Source organism: Phocoena phocoena, chromosome 1 (genome assembly GCF_963924675.1).
Source record: "Phocoena phocoena chromosome 1, mPhoPho1.1, whole genome shotgun sequence".
NCBI classification, from domain to species: Eukaryota; Metazoa; Chordata; class Mammalia; order Artiodactyla; family Phocoenidae; genus Phocoena; species Phocoena phocoena.
In genome coordinates this window covers 68,869,408-68,893,689 of record NC_089219.1, presented here as the reverse complement: position 1 = coordinate 68,893,689, position 24,282 = coordinate 68,869,408, and the positions used below count along the sequence as shown (strand labels likewise).

The following is a 24,282-nucleotide window of genomic DNA, read 5'->3' as shown; positions in this document are numbered from 1 at the left end:
ACCTACATAAAATGAGACACAGGTAAAAGAAAGAAAGCAGATGTCACAGAAGAGTGGACAGGAAAGGGATAGCAAAAGGTAATAATGGAAAACAAGCTGAAATTCTTCCCATCTAATAGCAGGTGAAAATGGAAGTTTAGGTAGGTTCAAGAGTTCCAAGTTTTATATGATCTTCCTAAAAATAACCACTCTTGATAAACACCAGTCCAAGTTTATTTTTTAAAAATCATTTGTTTAAAGTTTTAAAGTAGTCAAAGCACTAAAATTACATGAGTTGCATACTGATGGAAGCCACAAAATACACATATCACTCTTTACTCTCTTATACGATCCAACAAGTATGAAGAGAACAAAATACATTTATTCACGTAACACATTTCATCTACTGTTAAAATATGTCAATAACAAGTTGAAGTCCAACACTATTCTTTACCAGGTGGTAAAATATTCTGACCTCCAGATGAAGAAGCAGGAAAATGTACACTCCCATCCTTTATATTCTCACCTTAGACAATGAATTTAGAGCAATAATGGTGATATAGGTGATGCTAGCAATACGTTTCACAAAAAGTTCACACTTTATTTAACAAATAATCTTATTTGGATTCTAAACTCAGATTAGCACAAAACTAAAGTAAGTTTTTCATTTTAAGACTGACAATGATCAAAGAAGACCATCTGTTTTACAAGACAGATATATCTGTGTATATATGTGTGTGTGTGTGTGTGTGTGTGTGTGTGTGTGTGTGTGTGTAACTTTTAAATATTTTCCACTTCAGCAATACAGATAGTTAGAAGCAACTTTCTGCCTTTAGAAAAAATGTTTAAAGAACATATTTCTATCACCTAGTTAAAATCCATCAGCAAAAAATCTGATGTTTTGGGGATATACTTACAGCTAATTATGAATCAGCGTTATCTGTCTCTGCATTCACAAGCATAAAAACCCATGTGCTGTTGGGGGTTTTTTGGTCTCATTTTTTTTAAAGTTCACTAACATCAGAAAAAAGTCTGGTATTTTCAAGTAATTTGCCTAGAGTAATGTAATTCCCCAGAAATAATTTGATCAAATGGCATGTGAACTTGCCTAGCTACTACTTTATCCAATGAGAAGGGAAATTCAGTTACTCTGATGGTCTAATGATAAATTTTAAAATAGAGTGTAAAACTTCAAAACTGGTAAATGTGCTGAACTCTATTTACTTCTAGTACTTTGAACAAATATATGAAAGTTATTGGTAGATGTTCCATTTATTATTCCTTATACAATAAATTGACAAACTACACTGAAGTACATATAATAACAGAAATAAAATTCTGAAGTCAGATATGCATATTGTTGTGTTCACTTTATTTCATTTTCTGTGGACAAACAAAGCCTAACACAATGTAAACACACATATTCTTTGACTAATTTTTTTTTCAATTTTTGGTGTTTATTTTTTGAGTTTAACAGCATCATAAAACCAATTTAGTTACCCTAAACCTATGCTCAGATAATAGAGATAACCCTTCCAGGTTATGCAGAGAATGACCACCCTGTCACTCCCCAAAATCTTGCATGCTAAGCTCATACTCTCCCACACATGGGCATGTCACAATATCTCCTCAGTGCAGACACACATGGCCAGAATGACATAATGGCCAAGGGTCATGATATAGATAAACAATTCTGTCATTTGAATAGAAGCCACAAGGAGAAGAGGCCTAAAACTCTGAATGAGGGTTTCTCCTCCACATCTCTCCCAGATCAGGCTCTATGGGAGTGTTCACTGCAGCATGCTACCCAGCCTGAGGAGAAAGGATGGAGCTTTGGTTCCTTGTGCCTCATCTCACAAAACGCCAACGCTCTCTCAAGCAACTGTAGGAAATACATATCTCCTCTAAACCATCTACAAATTCTTTTAGTCTTTAAGTGCTCCTAAAACACATGAGAACATTTATGTAATACAACAACGATAACAAACTGCAATGGCTTTTTTTTAAGTATATACACTGAAGATATATATATATATATCTTAAAATAACCAGTATGTAATTGCCAGTTTAAAAATGCACAAAAACTTTGCACATCCATGCTCATTTGCACCAAGAAATTCTTTCCAGTTTTGGCAAGTATCAAGCACCTACTCAGTACTCTATATATGAGAATGACCTGCATTTGTATGATTCATCATTTACTGGTCATAAACTAAGAATATCATATGCCAGTGTGTATATGTATGTTGCCCTACTTTAAATTCATTGGAAAAAAAGATAGCTGTCTTTAAATCTTCACTGAGGCTATTTGCTTAATTTTTTTCTTTTTAAAAAATATTTATTTTTGGCTGCGTTGGATCTTCGTTGCTGTGCACGGGCCTTCTTTAGTTGTGGCAAGCGGGGGCTACTCTTTTTTTTTTTTTTTTTTTTTTTTGCGGTACGCGGGCCTCTCACTGTTGTGGCCTCTCCCGTTGCGGAGCACAGGCTCCGGACGCGCAGGCTCAGCGGCCATGGCTCACGGGCCCAGCCGCTCTGCGGCATGTGGGATCTTCCCGGACCGGGGCACGAACCCGTGTCCCCTGCATCGGCAGGCGGACTCTCAACCACTGCGCCACCAGGGAAGCCCGGGGGGCTACTCTTCATTGCGGTGCACGGGCTTCTGATTGCGGTGGCTTCTGTTGTTGTGGAGCACGGGCTCTAAGCGTGCGGGCCTCAGCAGCTGTGGCACGCGGGCTCAGTAGTTGTGGCGCACGGGCTTAGTTGCTCCGCAGCATGTGGGATCTTCCCGGACCAGGGCTTGAACCCATGTCCCCTGCATTGGCAGGAGGATTCTTAACTACTGCACCACCAGGGAAGCCCCAGTTTCTTTTAATGTATTAATTAGAATTTACCAACCTTGACCAAAGTTAACAATAACTTCCAATGTAAATTACCATTCAAAAGCAAAAATTTGTGAAAAGAATAATTTAAGTCTAATTGAACTGCACAGATTTCCTAGAGAATCTAAAATCAGTCTCATGGGGAAGATTAATTTTAAAACAGACCCCAGTTAATGAAGGGACTCTTTCTACAGAAATGCATTTCCCTATTATAAAGCAGAACTAGCTACCCTATGCTGTGATAGACCCACGACATTTTGAATGATTACTAAAATTCTTTGGGTTAAGTTATACAAACAAGCAAAAATAAAGTTTAAATATCACTGAGAAATTTGGGGAAAGATTTCAACCCTTGATCTCTTGGTTAGCCATTATAAGGGTCTCAAAATGCCTGTTAATTGCCAACCCTCTCCTTGGCACTGGTAGCACAGGCTTTAGAAGATGCCACATTACAGATTTAAGGAGCCCTCTTCAACTGAAATTTCTGATGTTCTTTGTGTGCTTGTGAGAGTGTGTGTGTGTGTGTGTATTGTGTGTGTGTGTAAGTGGAAAGAACCACACTAGCTGCAGATGGTCTTTGAATATTATTCTCTAGAGGTTGTGTTTCTTTTGTTCCCTGACATAGAAATGACACTGTGTCAATGACTCTAAAGGTAAAGAGCATTTGCCAATGTTCTTTGCACCCATCACTTGGGGTTTAAGTTCTACTGGTTTGCATTATCCATGGCAGAGCTTCTTAGGAACTGCTATAATGCATGTCACCTATATACGTGCTCACAGAGCCTTTGTTTCTCTAAAAAGTATTGACTATACACTAGAATTTTCAGAGGAAATGGTGATTACTTGAAAACTATGACTTAACAAGAATATCTTCAAACAACACTTGACCTCCATAATAATAAATGCAAGCAGTCATATCTGTCAAATATAACAAGGATAGGCTCATTCTAAACAGGCTCCCAAGATCAGGCAAACTGACAGCCACACGTCACGTACGTGGAAGTCATTATAAAAAGCCACAACGAATCCACTGTGACATGACAACACACTAATTGAGGCTACATAATCTGGGGTAAAACAGACCAGATCAAAAGAGGGCGCTCCGCTTCACTGTGCCTAGTCTATAAGGAATTGTTATAGAGCAGTGACACCCCCAAATCGCCATTTCACTGCACAGGTAGTAGGCCAAGTAAATGCTACAGCCTTCAAGAGAGTTACTTGTTCCAAAAGCATCAATAACACAGATAAGCCCAAAATTGTTTTCAATTTGACTCCTGTGGCATTAGTTCATCATGTTTACCTCCAGTTGACAAAAACATGTGAAAATGCACAACTATACAGTTAACTTAACAAATTTCAAAAGCCAAATCTGACCAAAGTGCCCCCCAAACTATCTGGCTGAGGGTTGATTTTTCCAGTTAGGCTTTCTATATTCATACATTAACTGAAATATTGCCAAAACTTTCCTTAATTTGGTCCTAGACCTACACTGATTTACCATCCTACTGAACTAGGTGCTTGTTTGCTGAGACACTTTCTCTGTAACTGGTGACTCCGAAATAGCAGCAACCTTTAAGGAATTTTTAATGGAGCTAAGCTCCCAAACATGTAAGCTGATGATATGTACTCCACAACAGCGTCTGGTAAATGTGTAGAGACTCTTAAGGACAGCCTTCCGTAGAAGAATATACACCCAGGGATCTAAGATTTGATTCCATGTTGCCATTCGAAGAGTAAAAAGGGTTCTTTCACAGGCACCCATAAAATCTTGCCTATTCATTCCAATGCTGGCCATTGTCACCTGCAAAACAAAATACGGAAATCAGCTGAGAGGCATTTTCTCAGTCCTATAGTTTTGTTTTGTTTTTTAACATCTTTATTGGAGTATAATTGCTTTACATTGTTGTTTTAGTTGCTGCTGTATAACAGTGAATCAGCTATACGTATACGTATATTCCCATATCCCCTCCCTCTTGCGTCTCCCTCCCACCTTCCCTATCCCACCCGTCTAGGTGGTCACAAAGCTCAGTCCTATAGTTTTTTAACTGAACAAACTGCTTTATGCTATTCATTTCACTTTCCACAAAGTGATGTTATTTTGCAAAATACTGAGAAAAAGAAATGAACAGTCACAGAAACATTGATGTAGACATCTGAATCCTTTGAATTCAAACTGACATCAGAACTACAAAAATAATAACTTATCTGGCAAGTCAAATGTGCACAAATAGAATGACCCAAGAGAGGACAAACACTGATCCTAGCAACAGACCTTTTCTTACTTCTGGGAAGAGAAAATTCAAAGCCAACACACATTTGTAAATTTCAATGAAAAAACTAAAATTTACTTATGCAAATTAAGTATAGATAAGCTAAAGTTTGGATAAACTATAGAGTTTAAAAAAAATTATTTAGAGCATCTGATACTAATTTGCACATGGTATGTTATATTGTTCTGGAATGTTACTTTTAAAATTTTCTGCTTGGTAACTACAATGATACTAATGTCTTCTCTTTCATATTCCCTTTCCTTCATCTCTTACCCTAGCCTTAACTTGGCTAAAATATTCCAAAATGCAATGAGATTTCCTAAGGGCTTTGAGGAAGTGGGTTCCCCTCTTCATTACCATTGAGACTTAACAATAACAATGTAGATTTTGGTCTCATGTGTCCATTTCCTGACCACTCGTGATGTTAAAGAGATCATTTTGTAGAATAAGTTCCATAAATGATCCCAGCTATAGGTTAGAACTGGTCTAATCACTAAGCCCAGCTTTAACTTCTAAATGAACAACTGCAGAGCAAACAAGATATCTTTGAAAACACCTAGGATATAAAAACAAATAACAAATAAATGAACAAAAGGTAAAACTGAAAACTTAAGGGAGACTTAGATTATTATGCCACCAGGATTAAGAGAAGATGTAAAAGCCTAAAATCCAAATGAAAGGAAAATCAAGTCTTCTTGGTCTTCTTGATGGATCATTATCAAGAAGAAATATCTTATTTTGGCCTGGTGATACTAATGGTTGAAGGAAAAATGTCCCTTACCAAAACCTTCATTATCTACACAACAAAGTAGAAACTCCTTAACTGCCTTCTTGATGATGCATCTGAAATCCTCCTCTAAACCTCATCTCTTCTGCCAACACCCTCTGCTCCAACTGCTGTAAAGGCCTCATCTGTCCCAAATGCACCATTCCCTTCTGAACTTTGGCTTGTGTAAGTCTCTTCATTTTGAACTTCTACTCCCCCTTTCTCTGCCTGACAAACTCCTACCCATCCTTCAAACCCCATGTCAAAATGGGCTCACCTCCATGAAACTTTCCCCGACTTCACTGAGATGAATTAGCAAGTTGTGCTGCCCCAGCACCCTGTCTATACCCAGTTGTATCACTTGCAACACTGCCTGTATTATCCTGTATATCTATGATCATCTCTTCTTTTTATTTTTATTTCTAATATCTGGTACAAAGCTGAGACCTAAGATGTCCTTAGTAAGTGCTGAAATGAATAAAATTGTATTATTTTTTATTCATTGAGGCTATTTCTAGAAGCACAGCAACTAGTCATCAGAGAAACATCTGCTCATCCATCACAGAGGTCTAATATTTTGAGGCTTAGAATGCTTCTAAAAGTTTTAACACAACACCATCCATTAGTAAAGGATTTCAAGGTGGTTTGTTGCCACTAAAAGGAACAAGATCTTGCAGTCCACACAGATCCTTTGGGAAATGGTTCTTTCCTTTATGGGTCCTTTTGTAGGGGAAAAATGTATCAAAGTATCAAAAATGTATCAAACACAGAGAAAATTAGTCCCTATATCCCTACTCCCCAAGTTAGCCAGCAGGATTGAAGAAGTAAGCCTATATGAGCCCTGTTTCTCTCAGAAGAAAGCAGAGCCAAGCCCCAGTTGGCTATCGGATTGAGATATTGGGTTGGCCAAATGTTCGTTCAGGTTCTCCATAACATCTTACAAGAAAACCTGAACAAACTTTTTGGCCAACCCAATATTTTCACTTCTTATTTTTTCTTTACCCATCAAATATGTGTTGATTATCTGCTATGTGCCAGGAAATGTGCTAGGCACTGAGGACACAGTGGCAAACAAAGCAGACATTTCCTGCCCTTATAGAACTTAAAGTCTATTTGCTGAGTTTTGGGAGGGTTTTTATGGTTCAAGAATGAAGGAATCAATCTTCCTCTTGCCTCATGAATATTAAGTGAATGCATTTCCTATTTATGACTAGGTGTGTTCCTGGAGATCTCAGAGCCCAGCCAAGACATGGCTCTGTGTAGTCAGGAACAAAGATGCTTGGTGCAATTGCATGGAACAGCTGGGCCTAGTTTAGAAACAACCTGAAACTAACACAACATTGTTAATCAACTATACTCCAATATAAAATAAAAATTAAAAAAAAAAAAAACGCCTGAATTACATGACACACACTACTCTGACTTGACTCTCCTCCCTTCCTGCAAGCAGCATTGTGGTCACCAGCCGTGAAAAGCCATTGAGTCCTCTGCTGAGGGCAGCCAGTACCCAGGCTTCTCTCTAGAACACCAGGGCAGTGGCCAGGCACTCCCTCTCTCTCCCTCCCTTGACCCCCAGCCCCAACCTGGAAGAGAGGTTGCTTTAGGGCCTAGCTTGGGAGAAGCACCAACCACTTACCCACCAGTAAAGATGTGGGTGGAGTATTCATGTAAAAGAAAGATCATAGTATATTGTTGACAATAGTATATTATTGAAAATTCAGGACAACCAAGTATGCAACAAAGGATAAATTATGGTAATTTCATGTAATGGGAAAAAATGAAAGCATTGATGTTTGTGTTTCAGTCTTAATTTTTTTTAAAGCAAGTTACCAAACTTCGCCCTATGGCATGTGCGGCATCTTAGTTCCCCAACCAGAGATCGAACACATGCCCCCTGCAGTGGAAGCAGAGTCTTAACCACTGGACTGCCAGGGAAGTCCCGCAAGTTACCAAACTGTATTCACTGTATGATCCCAATTTTGAAAAAAAAAAATACATAATTTTGTGCACGCATAGAAAAAAAACCTGGGGTGTATTTCAATATTTTCCTTTGTTAACTCCAGATAGTAGAACTACAGAGGATTTTGATTTTCTCCTTTGGTTTGTCTCTAATTTACTAATTTGTTGGATAGATTGTGCATTGCTTTTGTAATCTGTATCTTTTTTTCCCATGTAATTTGTTGAAATATACGGGCATACCTTGTATTATTGCTCTTTGCTTTATTGCGCTTTACAGATACTGCATTTTTTTCTTACAAATTAAAGGTTTGTGGTAACCTTGTGTTGTCAGATGATGGTCAGTATTTTTTTTCGCAATAAAGTATTTTTAATTAAGGTATGTACATTGTTTTTTTAGACATAATGCTATTGAACAGTTAATAGCCTACCGTATAGTGTAAATATAATTTTGTATGCCTTGGGAAACCATAATTTCATGACTCGTTTTATTGCGATATTCAGCTTATTGCAGTGGTCTGGGACCGAACTCACAAAATCTCCAAGGTAAGCCTGTACTATGGTACTAAAGAATCAGAGCTATTGTTAATCATTTATGAATGTCTATGTGTATGTGAGAGAGGTGCTGCAGAATTGCTGGGGAATTTCAGCCCTGATAAGCCTGGTAGAGGGTTGGGAGTTGGGGTAGGAACAGGAATGTCTACCATTTTCCCTAGGCTCCATCAACAGTCACCTCACAAGCCCTGAAAGCATTCTTCTCCAGCCAGCCCACCGGAACTTGGATTCCAGAGAGCTGTGCGCAGATTCTCATCACACACGCAGCCTTTCATCTAGTTTCCAAGAGCTACCTGGCACGTAACTATTATGTGTTATTTTCTAAAATATCTTCCATTGGACCTTGGCAGGTTACAGTTGGTCATCTTTGTTTATGATTAGAATTCTAACTGAGAAGTGGAAAGGCCAAACGTTTGGATACTCTATGAAAAAATAAATGAATTAACCTGATACTTCTCAAGACACTCAACATTAATACAATAGAGAAATAATGAAATCAAAGACGTGTATGGGCCAGAGTGTTTATGTTCATTGCTAGCTGCAAAGAGCAAAACAGGTGTTAAAATAAAATCTCCATTTATTTGGGCCCCATAGTACAATTATATCAACTGTTAAGGTCACCAAATGAATGAATCTACCAGGCTACTTTAATCACAGATAATAGAGCCCATGGTCACTAAAGTTTTATTCTGGAAGTTACTCCATCATCCCCTACCCTAAGTCTGTATATTTGTTGACTGGTATCAGCACTCCAGTGGCTGCTCACAATTAAAAGCAATGGTAAATTCAAGAATTATAATTCTGTTCCTTTGAGTAATCACGAAAGTAAATCAAGCCAGCAGTGAGTAGTTTGAGTGTCTACTATGTCCAGGCCTTGTGGTAGATGCTAGTGATGCAAAGAACAATATTTAGAGAAATCCCAACATATGATATGTTTTGCTTCTTTATCTAGTTTTTACTTCTGTCTCTGCCACTAAAATATCATCTTTTAGGCATGTATTTTTATCTGGCTCTCTGCTGTATCCCCAGCACCTGGCATAGAGTAGGGCAGGTCAACATTTGTTGAATGAATTAGATGAATGAAGTCCCTATGATGAGAGACTGACAAGAAAGCAAACAGTTATAATTTGTAAGTAATATAATAAAGACATAGAAAAGGTACATAGGCAGAGCTATTTGCTGGTACATGATCACAGATGCAGTAATTAATGAGTTTTTGCAATTTTTCTAGTACATCAAAACTTCATTTACTCAGACTTCACTAATTTTGAATTTTGTTTCTGCTAGAGTTTGTATTTCTCCTTGGCACCATTGTTTAAGGAAATGTAAATGAATACATAATCAAAAAACCATTTCTGATAGAATATCCAACTTCTTTAGATACCAAGCCATTTTCTAGCATTTTATTAACATCTATTTTCACATGAACAATGTCTATGACAACTATACATGGTTCTCATCTAGTCACTAAAGCAGGTATTTTCACACATAGCTTTCTTTTTTTTTTTTTTTTCTGTACGCAGGCCTCTCACTGTTGTGGCCTCTCCTGTTGCGGAGCACAGGCTCCGGACGCGCAGGCTCAGCGGCCATGGCTCATGGGCCCAGCCGCTCCGTGGCATGTGGGATCTTCCCAGACCGGGGCACGAACCCGTGTCCCCTGCATCGGCAGGTGGACTCTCAACCACTGCGCCACCAGGGAAGCCCCTCACACATAGCTTTCTTATTCCAAGAAGCAGACCATTCCTTTCCTCCTTTCTGTCATCATAAAAGACTTAGTTCAGGGACACTTTCTTTGGGGACTGAAAGCATACACAGAAGTACAGTTCACTGATTTGCAAATTATTGTCCCTTATAGCATGGTCATCCAGAGACTGATCTTTAGGGTTGGCACTTGAATAACCACAGAGATGGGGGCTAACTGTGATTATGCAATTACAATCCAGTCTTACCAGATGATGACAATGGTCCATCTGGAAGCTTTACCAAGGAACCATTTCATTACACCTCCAAGTTTGAGAAGTTCAATCTATGTGTTAATTTGGATAACTAGTGAGTAAAGAACCAGATATAGATGAATGATTTTTAAATGTCACAGTACCTATGAGTATTGCAAATTAGAAATTTCATTTCATTTCATTTCATTTTCACTTAAATTGCCTTAATGGCAATTTTGGAAAAGATACATTATATAAATCACTGAATCCATCTCAATACAACAGGTAACTTTTAGAGTTGAATATATTTGTGGTGATTTAACTCTAGCATTTATTCTTAAAATAGAATATTTTATCTCTGCATCAGTGACTACAAGAACCTTGAGAAAAAAACTTATTCTAGTGTAACTCCCAAATAATAGATTTTTTTTTTTAAGTAACAAATTGAAATGTAGAGGCTCTAACAGGATATATCTTTCAACTATGAACTTTTCCCATACATGAATTTTATAAATTTCTACATTGTTGAATATAGAAGGTAATATTTCACTCATTTCCTATTTATTGAATACTCATTAAAATTAAGACAGTATTTGCACATGGTGAATGATTCAGAGATAAGTAAGACAGAAATATTATAGCGCGGGGAGAAACGGACAAAAACACGTGGTATTTCTTATACCACAACTCTAGAACAGCTGTGAAATGTTGTCTACCCCTAAAGTATACATCAGTGCTGCAAAATACAAACACTTGTACAATAAATTTTTTTTTCTGTTTGATTTGTTGATAGAGGATTAACCAATGGTCCGATTGACAGCACATTTTTGTCTCTGCCTAAAGACATTGACAGTTACAAAGAAGTGAGAGAACAGGGCATGCTATATCAAGATAGCTCCCCCTAGAATGGGACTGTCCTAAACCATAATATTTTGTATGCATCTTTGCTGCTTCATTCCGGCTGAGGAAATCAGGTGCAAAATGAAGAGCGGGAAAAATTTTCAACTGAACAGTGCATAGAGAAGAAAAAAAGTATAATACTTGAAAGAACAAAATATTAATCTTTCTAGAGAAGGTTCATTTGTAGAATCCGTGTATTTTCATTTTCTATTCCAGTATCTTCTCCCAGGCCTGCACTTTTTTTGAGTCTGTTTAGAGGGAAAATTTATGCCAGAACTCTTAGGAATAAACGTCCACATAGTCCCCTGCTGCTAGGCCTTACAAAAAAAAAACAAGTTGTATATTTTTTTTCTGACACTTTTCAAAGGAATAAAATACATTTATCCCAGAATACAAAATATAACAAAAATTTTAAATAAATAAAATGTTTATATATATATATACACACACACACACACACACACACACACACACATACACATATATCACATGTGATTTCTTTAAGGAAAAAAATATAGGAAATGTGAAATGAATACAATCAAAAGATATGTTCTACAATCCAAATAGAGATTGCATTGAGCTACAATGAGAGAAACTTACTCATAAATGAATGAGAACAAACTATACAGTTAAGAGAACATCTTTACTACAACTGCAGACTCTATCATAGAACTGGACCACCATCAAAACACAGGCCAGGGCTTCCCTGGTGGCACAGTGGTTGAGAGTCCGCCTGCCGATGCAGCGGACGCGGGTTCATGGCCCGGTCCGGGAAGATTCCACATGCCGTGGAGCAGCTGGGCCCATGAGCCATGGCCACTGAGCCTGCGTGTCTGGAGCCTGTGCTCCGCAACAGGAGAGGCCACAGCAGTGAGAGGCCCACGTACCGCAAAAAAAAAAAAAACAAAACACAAAACACAGGCCAGCATCAGACCATAAGAACTGGTCATCCTGGCTGTTATGGGATTCTAAATCATGGGAAAGGCAGAAAGTCTCCTGTAAACCAGAGCAACATGCTATGCCACCTATGAGTAAGAGATACAGCCACAAATAATAACAACTAAAATTAGAACTGAGTACTGCCCTGTGCTAGGAAAGCTCTTTTTATGTATTAGGTCAAATAAACCTCACAATGACCTTATGACATATGTACTATTGTTATCTGCACTTTACAGATAAGGGAACTATGGTTCTATAAGATAAAGGACCAGTCCATGTTAATGTCAGGGCCTGAATGAAAGCATGTCCAGGGCTTGTCCTTCTAATTACTACACCAGACTGCCTAAGGGCCCTGCAATTTACTTGTTCAATATTCTTACCAAACTTCACTCAGGAGAGTAAACAAAGCTTCCTAGGGAGTGGGAGACACTGAGAGAGACACTTGCCTGAGGGAACAGAGCTCTCACCACAACCAGGCCTAGAGAAGGCAGCCAAGGAATCTTCTGCTCCAGCCAACCTCTCCGTCCACCCTGAGGCAGTGGTGGGGATGGAATAAGAAAGCGGGACAGGATTGAAGCCCTGCTCCAGTTGTAAAAATGCCTGAAGAAGCCCTTCTCTTTTTCCCTTCAGATTAACACAGATATATCCAACTTGCCCCTATGAGAGGCCAAGAATAAGGCAGAGGCCATAAAACAAGGTTTAGGATTGATGTCTCTGAGTCAGAGGGGTCTGAGGAACTATGCTAAAGTTTCTCTGCCCAAATCTAGTCATGAGCTACAGTAAATGATTATGTGATTTTGTGATCGCTACCACTAAGACCTACGTTCATGTTTCAAAGAAAGCAAAAATATAATTTAATCCTGAGAGAAGGGAAAACAAAATGTGCTTCATTTATTATGTACACATGTACCTGTCTACATCACTTCACCTGAGAAGACAGAATCACAAAATCTTAGTGAACACAGGAAAGTTTCCTTTATCTAGTCCAGTCTTCTCCACAAAGCACAAATCCCTTGCAGGTGTCCTTAAGTAACTAATGGGAAAGACTCAGCACTACTCATGAAAGAATCTCTGCCATTTTAACTGTGTGAGTTGTTGAACATTCTCTATTATCACAAGCTAAAATTTATTCTATGTATCTTAATTTTTCCTTTCCGGAGCATCATGGAATAAGTGCACTTGTTTAATGTCAGCCTTTCACATACTTTAAAGATAACGCTGGTCTTATATTTTCTTCATTTCTTCAACTGCTTCCCATACAACACAGTTTGCAAACCCCTGGCTATCTACCTCTTATACCCTAGTTTCATTCTTCCTTTTAAAAATTGCACTGGTCAGAAATAAAATTAACATTCTACAAATGGTCCAGTAAGTACAAAGCTCAACGGAACAGTCATTTCCTGTGATCTGGATAAACTACTTAGCTGTGCTTCCAGGAGTATGTCAGCTAGTTTCTCCTTGGCATGCAGCCTATGAATGGATCCTAACTCCTAGCACATTATAGGAAATAAGCTTCTTATTAATTGTACTCTTAGTGAATATGTAGAGTAAGATAACCTTCACTTTTCCCTGCTTGTTTCCAAATTATTCACACTTAGATGTATGAATGTATAAATATACATCAATATATTCATACATCTAAATATATGCAGAGTTAGAGCCACAGATTTATGACTGTCAGTGGATTTACTTCATGGTATAAACATCCAGTTCCAGAGCCTCATATGTCAAACCTGAGGCAGCACCAATGCATATGCTCTTTGATTCACTTTGATGATGTCCCTCAAACCCACATCCTGTTCCCTCTTCAGTGTCTTATCACTTAAAAACCAGAACATTATATTACAGGCTCCTAACTGGTCTTCCAGACTCAACTTTTTTACTTATTCATTTATCTTATTTCAACTTCTTTATTCTTTTATCAAATATTTCATAAATGCCCAAAACATGTCATTTTCCTGTCCTTCCCTCACTGGGAATGACCTATCCTTCTATCCTTCCTACCCCATCTTCTCCAGGAAGCCTTCCCTAAGCTCTCTATAGCTTCGTAATCTCTCATTCTAAATACATTCCCATCATGTTTGGCACAACTTCATGAGCATTGATAGACATAGTATCAGTGTAATACAAAAAATATAATGAGATAATGTCAGTATATGTATAGTAGTCCTTCAGTTATATTGTAAGTGTCTTGAGGATAGGAATTATGTCTTTCACTTTCTCAAATCCTTCTCCTCCACCTTACACAGGACAATAGGGAAAAGACTCCCACAGCTTAGGTGAGAAAGACAATAAGAAATAGGCAATTTCAAGAACAGAAGTTCAGAGATTTAAGCAGAAAGCAGGCCTGACAACCCCAGATCCAAGTCAAGGATTCAAAGTGAAAAACAACAGACATAAAAGAAAGCTTATGTGGACATGTGTTTCAACAAATGCCTCAGATATTTCAGACCATTAAGTTTTAGTCTGCCCAAAAGTGCTTATTTACTTAAAGAGACCTGGTTAATTACACTGAGTTTTAAATATTTAACTTTTTTAAGGTTAGAAATCAAACATTTCCCCAGAAATCTTTCCTGTCCTTAGGGAAGGGTCATAGTCTCTGGTCAAAACTGAGACTGATATGGGAGGGTGAAGAGGACAGATGCAGATACAGAGATTTCCACTGGCCAGATCCCAGAAGGACTTGGGAGCTTGGAAATGGGAGGCAGGGGGAATGGGTGCATTCAAGGTGCTACAACAGAGACTTCTCTGTCTTAGAGGTTAAAAAGCTTGTGCCGATTATCATACTAAGTGAAGTAAGTCAGACAGAGAAAGACAAATATCATATGATAGCACTTATATGTATGTAAAAAGATGATACAAAATAACTTATTTACAAAAGAGAAATAGAATCACAGACATAGAAAACAAACTTACAGTTATTAAAGGGGAAAGGGGGAGAGGGATCAATAGGGAATTTAGGATTAACAGATACACACTACTATACATAAAAGATAAACAACAAGGACCTACTGTATAGCACAAGGAGCTATATTCAATATCTCGTAATAACCTATAATAGAGAAGAATCTGAAAAAAGAATATGTGTAAGAGTATATAACTGAATCACTTTGCTGTACACCTGAAATATTGTAAATCGACTATACTTCAATTTAACTCAATAAATAAATGCCAAAAATGCAAACAAAAAAGAAACGTTGTATATCTATACAAGAAAGTACTGTAAGAAAAAAAAAAAGATGTGAGACACTCTTGATATATTTTATAGGGCTGTCTCTATGGCACATTGTTAAGGGTGAAAAAGCAAGGTTCAGGAAAGCACATATTACATTTTGTATGAAGGGGAAAATAATTTATACATATATTTATGTTTACCTGCCTATTCATAAAATGTCTTTGGAAGAATAAATAAGAAACTAATATCAGTGGTTGCCTGTCAGGGATGGGACAAGAGTAAGAGAGACTTACCTTTTTAAAGTTTTTGAATTTGAACCAAATCAAAACATAATGCAAACAGTAATTCCAAAGGAGACAAAACAAAACTGAAAAAGTCAAAATGAAAAACTTTTTTGGAACACTGATAAAATAATTTTTACCTTCATTCAGATAAATTGTCTAATCTTTAAAAATCTGTATTGTACACCTGTAACTTACATAATATTGTACATCAAGTATAACTCAAAGAAAAGATTTCAAAAATTGTCTAAAAATTTATCTCATTCTTTGAACAAGAATGTAATGTTTACTACCATTTAAAAAAAAAAAGCGAGCTTGTGCCATTCTCGCACTTTCTACATAATAAGTTGCTAGATTCAACCACTGTTAAATCAAACTCACTGGTAATCAGTTTGATTTAATTTTAGAGAAGCCACCTACTGCTAGCCATTGGATATTCCTTTCAGTGTCTGACACCTCCAGTCACAAGAGTGGTACAGGAAGACTAGGCCCGCCTAAGGTGGCTTGGGCATAGTAGGAATAATGGAATCCCAATCTGTCTTCAATGGAGGGTAGAAAGGGAAAGGAAAAGTCATATTGGCACTAGATATATATTAACAAAACTTCCAACGGTAGTCACTATTTTTCTGATACTGCAGATAAGAAAACTAAATCACAAAGACATTAACTTGCCCAAGTTTGCACTGTTGGTAAATGGCAGAGGCAAGATTTAAATCCAAGTCTATCTGGCTTCAAAGCCTCTGATCTTTACCATTCCCAGTAATGAGACCAGTAGTGCTATGTTACATTCATGAACAAGAAGATAAAAAGAAAATAACAATTAACATTTAGTGAGTAGTCATTACGTTCCAAGCACTGTTTTAACACTTTATACCTAATATCATTTTTAAACCTGTTAACTCTTTGAGGAAAGCAGTATTATCCCTATATTAAGATGAAGGAACTGAAGCACTGAGAAGTTAGGCGGTTTGCCCCAGGTCACCCAACTAAAATGTGATGGAGTCAGGATTTGAGGAGTGGGAGATGGTGAATAAAGATTCATGTACTGGTCTCCCTGGCATTGGTAGGTCTCATTTTTAAATCTCTAGGTTTCTATTTCTGTCTTCCTATGTCTAATTGTCTTTCTATCTGATTCTAGCACTCTCTCACCCGGTATTTCTATTAATATACTTTCACTAGTAACTTTTATTTAAATCGGGAACATATGCTTATAAATGTATTGCTCCAAATCCCTTGTGCCATAACAACAGATGCAACTGACAGGTAAGTCATATGAGTTGGGTACCAACTTAGGCTCAGAAGGACGGTTGTCAAAAAGCTGCAAGGGCAGAGGAGAGCTACTTATCCAGAAGGGAAAGATATTTTTTTTTTAATATTAACTAATAGATGTAAAGTGATAGAATAGACAAAGCTCAGCATCATTTTTCTTTTCTTCTTCTTATCTACCCCATGATAAATGGCATGATTATCATTTTATTAGTCTCTTTCCTCTCATCCTTTTGACTGGTCTTCAAATACCCTTTTGAATCTTTTTTTAAAATTACTTTTTAATCCACACTTCTAATTGTTATCTTTAGTCGATCATTTCTGTTCTTAGGCAACATTGAAAATAAAAAATGGGTAGGAAAAAATTTTAGGTCTTAGAAAAAGAAAACGTGTATGAAAATATGTATGTTTCTTTATATGTCCTACCTTGTTATAAAAATGATTTGAGGCATTTTACTTTGAATTATGCTTTTAGCAGTATTGTAAACTCTGGTTTTTTCTAGCTATGATTATCTACCTTAAACCCATAGTTAGGCTAAAGAAATATTGGTTATGCTCTAAACATTAGCAACAAGAGATGCATAAGATATTTTCACCCTAATCAAAAAATGTTTATCTAAAATGTCATGACTAAGATAATTATTAACAACTCACCTATGACTTAAAGAGACAACAACTGGTTGGAAATCAGTTGTAGTATTGGAGGTACACTGTTTTGGGAATAAAAAACTATTTTGTTTGACTGCTGGTAACACTGTTGTTGTTGTTTTTTAACATCTTTATTGGGGTATAATTGCTTCACAATGGTGTGTTAGTTTCTGCTTTATAACAAAATGAATCAGCTATACATATATCACCATATCTCCTCCCTCTTGCGTCTCCCTCCCACCCTCCCTATCCCACCCTTCTAGGTGGTCACAAAGCACCAATCTCCCTGTGCTATGTGGCTGCTTCCCACTAGCTGTCTATTTTACATTTGGTAGTGTATATATGTCCATGCCACTCTCTCACTTCGTCCCAGATTCCCACTCCCCTTGTCCTCAAATCCATTCTGTACGTCTGTGTCTTTATTCCTGTCCTGCCCCTAGGTTCTTCAGAACCTTTTTTTTTTTTTAGATTCCATATATATGGCATATATATATATGGAATATATTAGCATATGGTATTTGTTTTTTTAGATTTCATATATATGGAATATATTAGTATACGGTATTTGTTTTTCTCTTTCTGACTTACTTGCTCTGTTTGACAGACTCTAGGTCCATCCACTTCACTACGAATAACTCAATTTCGTTCCCTTTTATGGCTGAGTAATATTCCATTGTGTATATGTGCCACATCTTCTTTATCCATTCATCTGTCAATGGACACTTAGTGGCAACACTGTTTTAATAGCAAAAGCAGACTGTAGCAGTAAGGTGTTTCAGAACAGATGTTAAGGTGTTTCAGTAAAACATCTGCCCTGAAACACATTATGTTTTTCCAAAGAGAAATTTCCTACAGGCAAAGTCGGTTTATTACTACAGAAGTTCAGAAGGATTTTCTAAAGCCTTCTCTAGGCTCTAGCACAATAATTTATTATGTAATGGGAATTTTTAATGAAATGAGTGTCCCTTTAAAGAGAAAAAACATCCACCATTTTTAAGAGAAAATCAGTCATTGAAAAAGGCAACCTAAGCCCACAGACCAAATGCAAAGGCTCTCAGTAACCTTATGGGTAAGTTTGTTACAAACTCTTTACAAATGAACAAATTGAGACACAGAACACATAACTAGGTAGAGTCTGGGTCAGGATTATAACCAATGTCTATTTAAATCTAAAGCATAATATGAGTATAGTTCAAAATGAAATCAACATATACTTCTGGTCAGGAAAAAAAATCAGGCCTCGCAGATTATCCAGTCAATTTAATTAATAATTCCATTTGCTGGCAGCACTTGAGTCAGTCTGGTTGTTTGGCCACCAGGATAAGACAACTTGTTAATCATTGAGATTTCTTTTTTTACATTCTGAACTTAATTCTCTGGAGAGATGTAGTTACACTTTTAATTTTTCTTTGGGGTATCTAAGCAGCAAACTGAAATTCGTCTTCCTTAGTTGTAAATCAGTGTATACATTAGCATTCTCTAGACAACAGTCTACTGGCCTAAATCCAAACAAATTCACTCCCATGTGATTTTCAACACTTAGCCATAAAGCTCTGTTCCAAATCTGTTTCCTCTATGAAACAATCTAGTGCAATCATTATACTCCACATGGTTCTTTCTCGTCACACTTTGTTATGTATTACCCAATTTTCAACTGTTTCAGAAGCACATACCATTCCACTAAACAGTAAATTCTATCAAGAGAAAGACTTTGTCTTGTGGACTCCTTTATCCCAAGTGCCTTGTTCAATGTGCGGTATATAACAGGTGCTCAATAAATACCAAATGAAAGAATGAATGAGAAGAAACTTTATGGTCCATGGAGGTCACAAACCATGACTCTTATTTTACACTGCACTGGGCACATAGTGAGTGCCTAACTGTGAATTGGTATACAGTCTTCTCAGTAATGCAGAAAAACATCCAATTTGCTGCAATGGCCACATCATATCGTAAATAAAGGAATAGCCAACACTCATCAAGTTCATGATACTTTTATGTTCAACATCCAATAGAAGCAGAATTAATGGGTTGTAGGGTTTGGGGAAAGGGGATCTTTTTAAATTTATTATTTTATTTTATTTTATTTTAGGTAAGAGACTCAGTTATTTGAAGTGGTAAATTTAGACCTTAAAAGTTTGGCATAAGCATGGCATTGATGTGTCTCTTTGACATGATTTTGGGAATGCAATTAAAATGACATTTCTGCATTCCATTAATCATCACTTAAGACCTCAGAAAGGCTGTCATTTACTGGTGTATTAGCATCATCATCATCAAAAATTACAATAAATTCTTTTGTTAGTTTAAGATACAGTTAAGACTCAGAGGCCAGCAATCATTGTCTAAAAACTAAACCATTTTACGACAATATGAAAAATTACTGCATTTATACCATTGAAACATTTAATCCTATAGCTTTTTAAAAAGTCATAAGAATTCAACTTTTAAATAAAACCAAAACTCTTCAGTGCAGTATATACAGTTATTAGGTTGAGTTGATGTTCTTTCTGAAATAAAGTACTGACTGGGGGACCTTCAAGACGGCAGAGGAGTAAGACGCGGGGATCACCTTCGTCCCCACAAATACATCAGAAATACATCTACATGTGGAACAGCTCCTACAGAACACCTACTGAACGCTGGCAGAAGACCTCAGACCTCCCCAAAGGCAAGAAGCTCCCCACGTACCTGGGTAGGGCAAAAGAATAAACAGAGACAAAAGAATGGGGACGGGACCTGCACCAGTGGGAGGGAGCTGTGAAGGAGGAAAGGTTTCCACACACTAGGAAGCCCCAACGCGGGCAGAGACTACGGGTGGCGGAGCGGGGAGGCTTTGGAGCTGCGGAGGAGAGCATAGCAATTGGGGTGCGGAGGGCAAAGCGGAGAGATTCCCACACAGAGGATCGGTGCCGACCAGCACTCACCAGCCCAAAAGGCTTGTCTGCTCACTCGCCGGGACGGGCGGGGCTGGGAGCTGAGGCTCCGTTTTCGGTTGGATCCCAGGGAGAGGACTGTGGCTGGCTGGGTGAACACAGCCTGAAGGGCACTAGTGCGTCACAGCTAGCCGGGAGTGTGTCCGGGAAAAAGTCTGGAGCTGCCGAAGAGACAAGAGACGACTTTTTCTTGTCTCTTTGTTTCCTGGTGCGCGAGGAGAGGGGATTCAGTGCACCGCCTAAATGAGCTCCAGAGATGGGTGCGAGCCGCGGCTATCAGTGCGGACCCCAGAGACGGGCATGAGACAATAAGACTGCTACTGCAGCTACCAAGAAGCCTGTGTGCAAGCACAGGTCACTCTCCAAACCTCCCCCCGCAGGAGCCTGTGCAGCCTGCCGCTGCCAGGGTCCCGCAATCCAGGGACAACTTCCGCCAGAGAACACATGGCGCGCCTCAGGCTGGTGCAACGTCACGCTGGCCTCTGCCGCCACAGGCTCGCCCAGCATCCGTACCCTCCCTCCCCCCGACCTGAGTGAGCCAGAGCCCCTGAATCAACTACTTTAACCCCGTCCTGTCTGAGCAAGGAATAGACGCCCTCGGGCAACCTACATGCAGAGGATGGGGCTAATCCAAAGCTGAAGCTGAGGAGCCGTGCGAGCAAAGAAGAGAAAGGGAAATTTCTCCCAGTAGCCTCAGGAGCAGCGGATTAAATCTCCACAATCAACTTGATGTACACTGCATCTCTGGAATACCTGAATAGACAACAAAACATCCCAAAAGTGAGACAGTGGACTTTGGGAGCAACGATATATATTTTTCCTTTTTCTCTTTTTGCGTGTATGTGTATGCTTCTTTGTGTGATTTTGTCTGTATAGCTTCACTTTTAACATTTGTCCTAGGGTTGTGTCTGTCCCTTTTTATTTTTATTTTTAAGTATAGTTTTTAGTGGTTGTTATCATTGCTGGATTTGTTTTCTGGTTTGTTTGTTCTTTCTTTTCTTTAATTAATTTTTATTATTTTTAATTTTTAATAATTATTTTTTATTTTAATTATTTTTTCCTTCCTTCCTTCCTCTCTTCCTCCCTTCCTTCCTTCCTTCCTTCCTACCTTTCTTCCTTTTTTTCTTTCTTTCTCCCTTTTTTTTCTGAGACATGTGGCTGACAGTGTCTTGGTGCTCCGACCAGTGTCAGGCCTAAGCCTCTGAGGTGGGAGAGCCGAGTTCAGGACATTGGTCCACCAGAGACCTCCCAGCTCCACATAATATCAAATGGGAAAAGCTCTTCCAGAGATCTCCATCTCAACACTAAGACCCAGCTCCACTCAATGACCAGCAAGCTACAGTGTTGGGCACCCTATGCTGAACAACTAGCAAGAGAGGAACACAACCCCACCCATCAGCAGAGAGGCTGCCTAAAATCATAATAAGATCACAGACACCCCAAAACTCACCACCAGACATGATCCTGCCAACCAGAAAGACAAGATCCAGCCTCATCCACCAGAACACAGGCACCAGTCCCTTCCACCAGGAAGCCTACACAACCCACTGAACCAACCTTAGCCACTAGGGGCAGACACCAAAAACAACAGGAACTATGAACCTGCAGCCTGCAAAATGGAGACCACAAACACAGTAAGTTAAACAAAACGAAAAGACAGAGAGATATGCAGCAGGTGAAGGAGCAAAGTAAAAACCCACCAGACCAAACAAATGAAGAGGAAATAAGCAGTCTACCTGAAAACGAATTCAGAGTAATGAGAGGAAAGATGATCCAAAATCATGGAAATAGAATGGAGAAAACATGAGAAATGTTTAACAAGGACATAGAAGAACTAAACAGCAAACAAACAATGATGAACAACACAATAAATGAAATTTAAAATTCTGTGGAAGGAATCAATAGCAGAATAACTGAGGCAGAAGAATGGATAAGAGACCTGGAAGATAAAATAGTGGAAATAATTACTGCAGAGCAGACTAAAGAAAAAAGAATGAAAAGAATTGAGGACAGTCTCAGAGACCTCTAGGACAACAATAAACACACCAACATTCGAATTATAGGGGTCCCAGAAGAAGAAGAGATAAAGAAAGGGACTGAGAAAATATTTGAAGAGATTATAGTGGAAAACTCCCCTAATATGGGAAAGGAAATAGTTAATCAAGTCCAGGAAGTGCAGAGAGCCTCATTCAGGATAAATCCAAGAAGAAACATGCCAAGACACATAATAATTAAATTACCAAAAATTCAATACAAAGAAAAAGTATTAAAAGCAGTAAGGGAAAAACAACAAATAACATACAAGGGAATCCCCATACGGTTAACAGCTGACCTTTCATCAGAAACTCTGCAAGCCGGAAGGGAGTGGCAGGACATATTTAAAGTGATGAAAGGGAAATACCTACAACCAAGATTACTCTACCCAGGATGTCATTCAGATTCGATGGAGAAATTAAAACCTTTACAGAGAAGCAAAAGATAAGAGAATTCGGCACCACCAAACCAGCTTTACAACAAATGCTAAAGGAACTTCTCTAGGCAGGAAATATAAGAGAAGGAAAAGACCTATAATAACAAACCCAAAACAATTAAGAAAATGGTAATAGGAACATACATATTGATAATTACCTTAAATGTAAATGGATTAAATGCTCCAACCAAAAGACACAGACTGGCTGAATGGATACAAAAACAAGACCCATATATATACTGTCTACAAGAGACCCACTTCAGACCTAGGGAAACATACAGACTGAAAGTGAGGGGATGGAAAAAGATATTACATGCAAATGGAAATCAAAAGAATGCTGGAGTAGAAATTCTCGTATCAGACAAAATAGACTTTAAAACAATGACTATTACAAGAGACAAAGAAGGACACTACATAATGATCAAGGGATCAATCCAAGAAGAACATATAACAACTGTAAATATTTATGCACCCAACATAGGAGCACCTCAATACATAAGGCAAATGTTAACAGCCATAAAAGGGGAAATCGACAGTAACACAATCATAGTGGGGGAATTTAACACCCCACTTTCACCAATGAACAAATCATCCAAAATGAAAATAAATAAGGAAACACAAGCTTTAAATGACACATGAAACAAGATGGACTTAATTGATATTCATAGGACATTCCATCCCAAACAACAGAATACACTTTCTTCTCAAGTGCTCGTAGAACATTCTCCAGGATAGATAATATATTTGGTCACAAATCAAGCACTGGTAAAATTAAGAAAATTGAAATCGTATCAAGTAACTTTTCCAACAATGCTATGAGACTACATATCAATTACAGGAAAAAAAAACTGTAAAAAAATACAAACAAATGGAGGCTAAACTATACATTACTTACTAACCAAGAGATCACTGAAAATATCAAAGAGGAATTCAAGAAATACCTAGAACAAAATGACAATGAAAACACTACAACCCAAAACCTATGGGATGCAGCAAAAGCAGTTCTAAGAGGGAAGTTTATAGCAAAACATTCCTACCTCAAGAAACAAGAAACATCTCAAATAAACAGCCTAACCTTACATCTAAAGCAATTGGAGAAAGAAGAACAAAAAATCCCCAAAGTTAGCAGAAGGGAAGAAATCATAAAGATCAGATCAGAAATAAATGAAAAAGAATTGAAGGAAACGATACCAAAGATAAATAAAACTAAAAACTGGTTCTTTGAGAAGATAAACAAAATTTATAAACCATTTGCCAGACTCTTCAAGAAAGATAGGGAGAAGACTCAAATCAACAGAATTAGAAATGCAAAAGAAGTAACAACGGAA

At 38.0% G+C, this 24,282-nt stretch overlaps 1 protein-coding gene across 2 annotated transcripts in view; it reads right to left on the bottom strand.

Annotated features, from left to right (window-relative positions):
- Positions 1–1,016: 1,016 nt before the first annotated feature.
- Positions 1,017–24,282, bottom strand: part of PTGFR (prostaglandin F receptor) — a 55,989-nt gene continuing 32,723 nt past the window's right edge. Inside the window, exons 2-3 of one of the 2 annotated variants that reach the window (XM_065875594.1) lie at positions 4,467–4,659; positions 1,017–1,179 (exon numbers count right to left, since the gene is read on the bottom strand). In XM_065875594.1, the coding sequence (XP_065731666.1) occupies positions 1,151–1,179; positions 4,467–4,659 (222 nt within the window). In that variant the 3' untranslated portion in view covers positions 1,017–1,150. Of the gene's footprint in view, positions 1,180–3,241; positions 4,660–24,282 lie in introns of those variants that run through there. The other variant, XM_065875584.1, reaches the window with a different exon arrangement.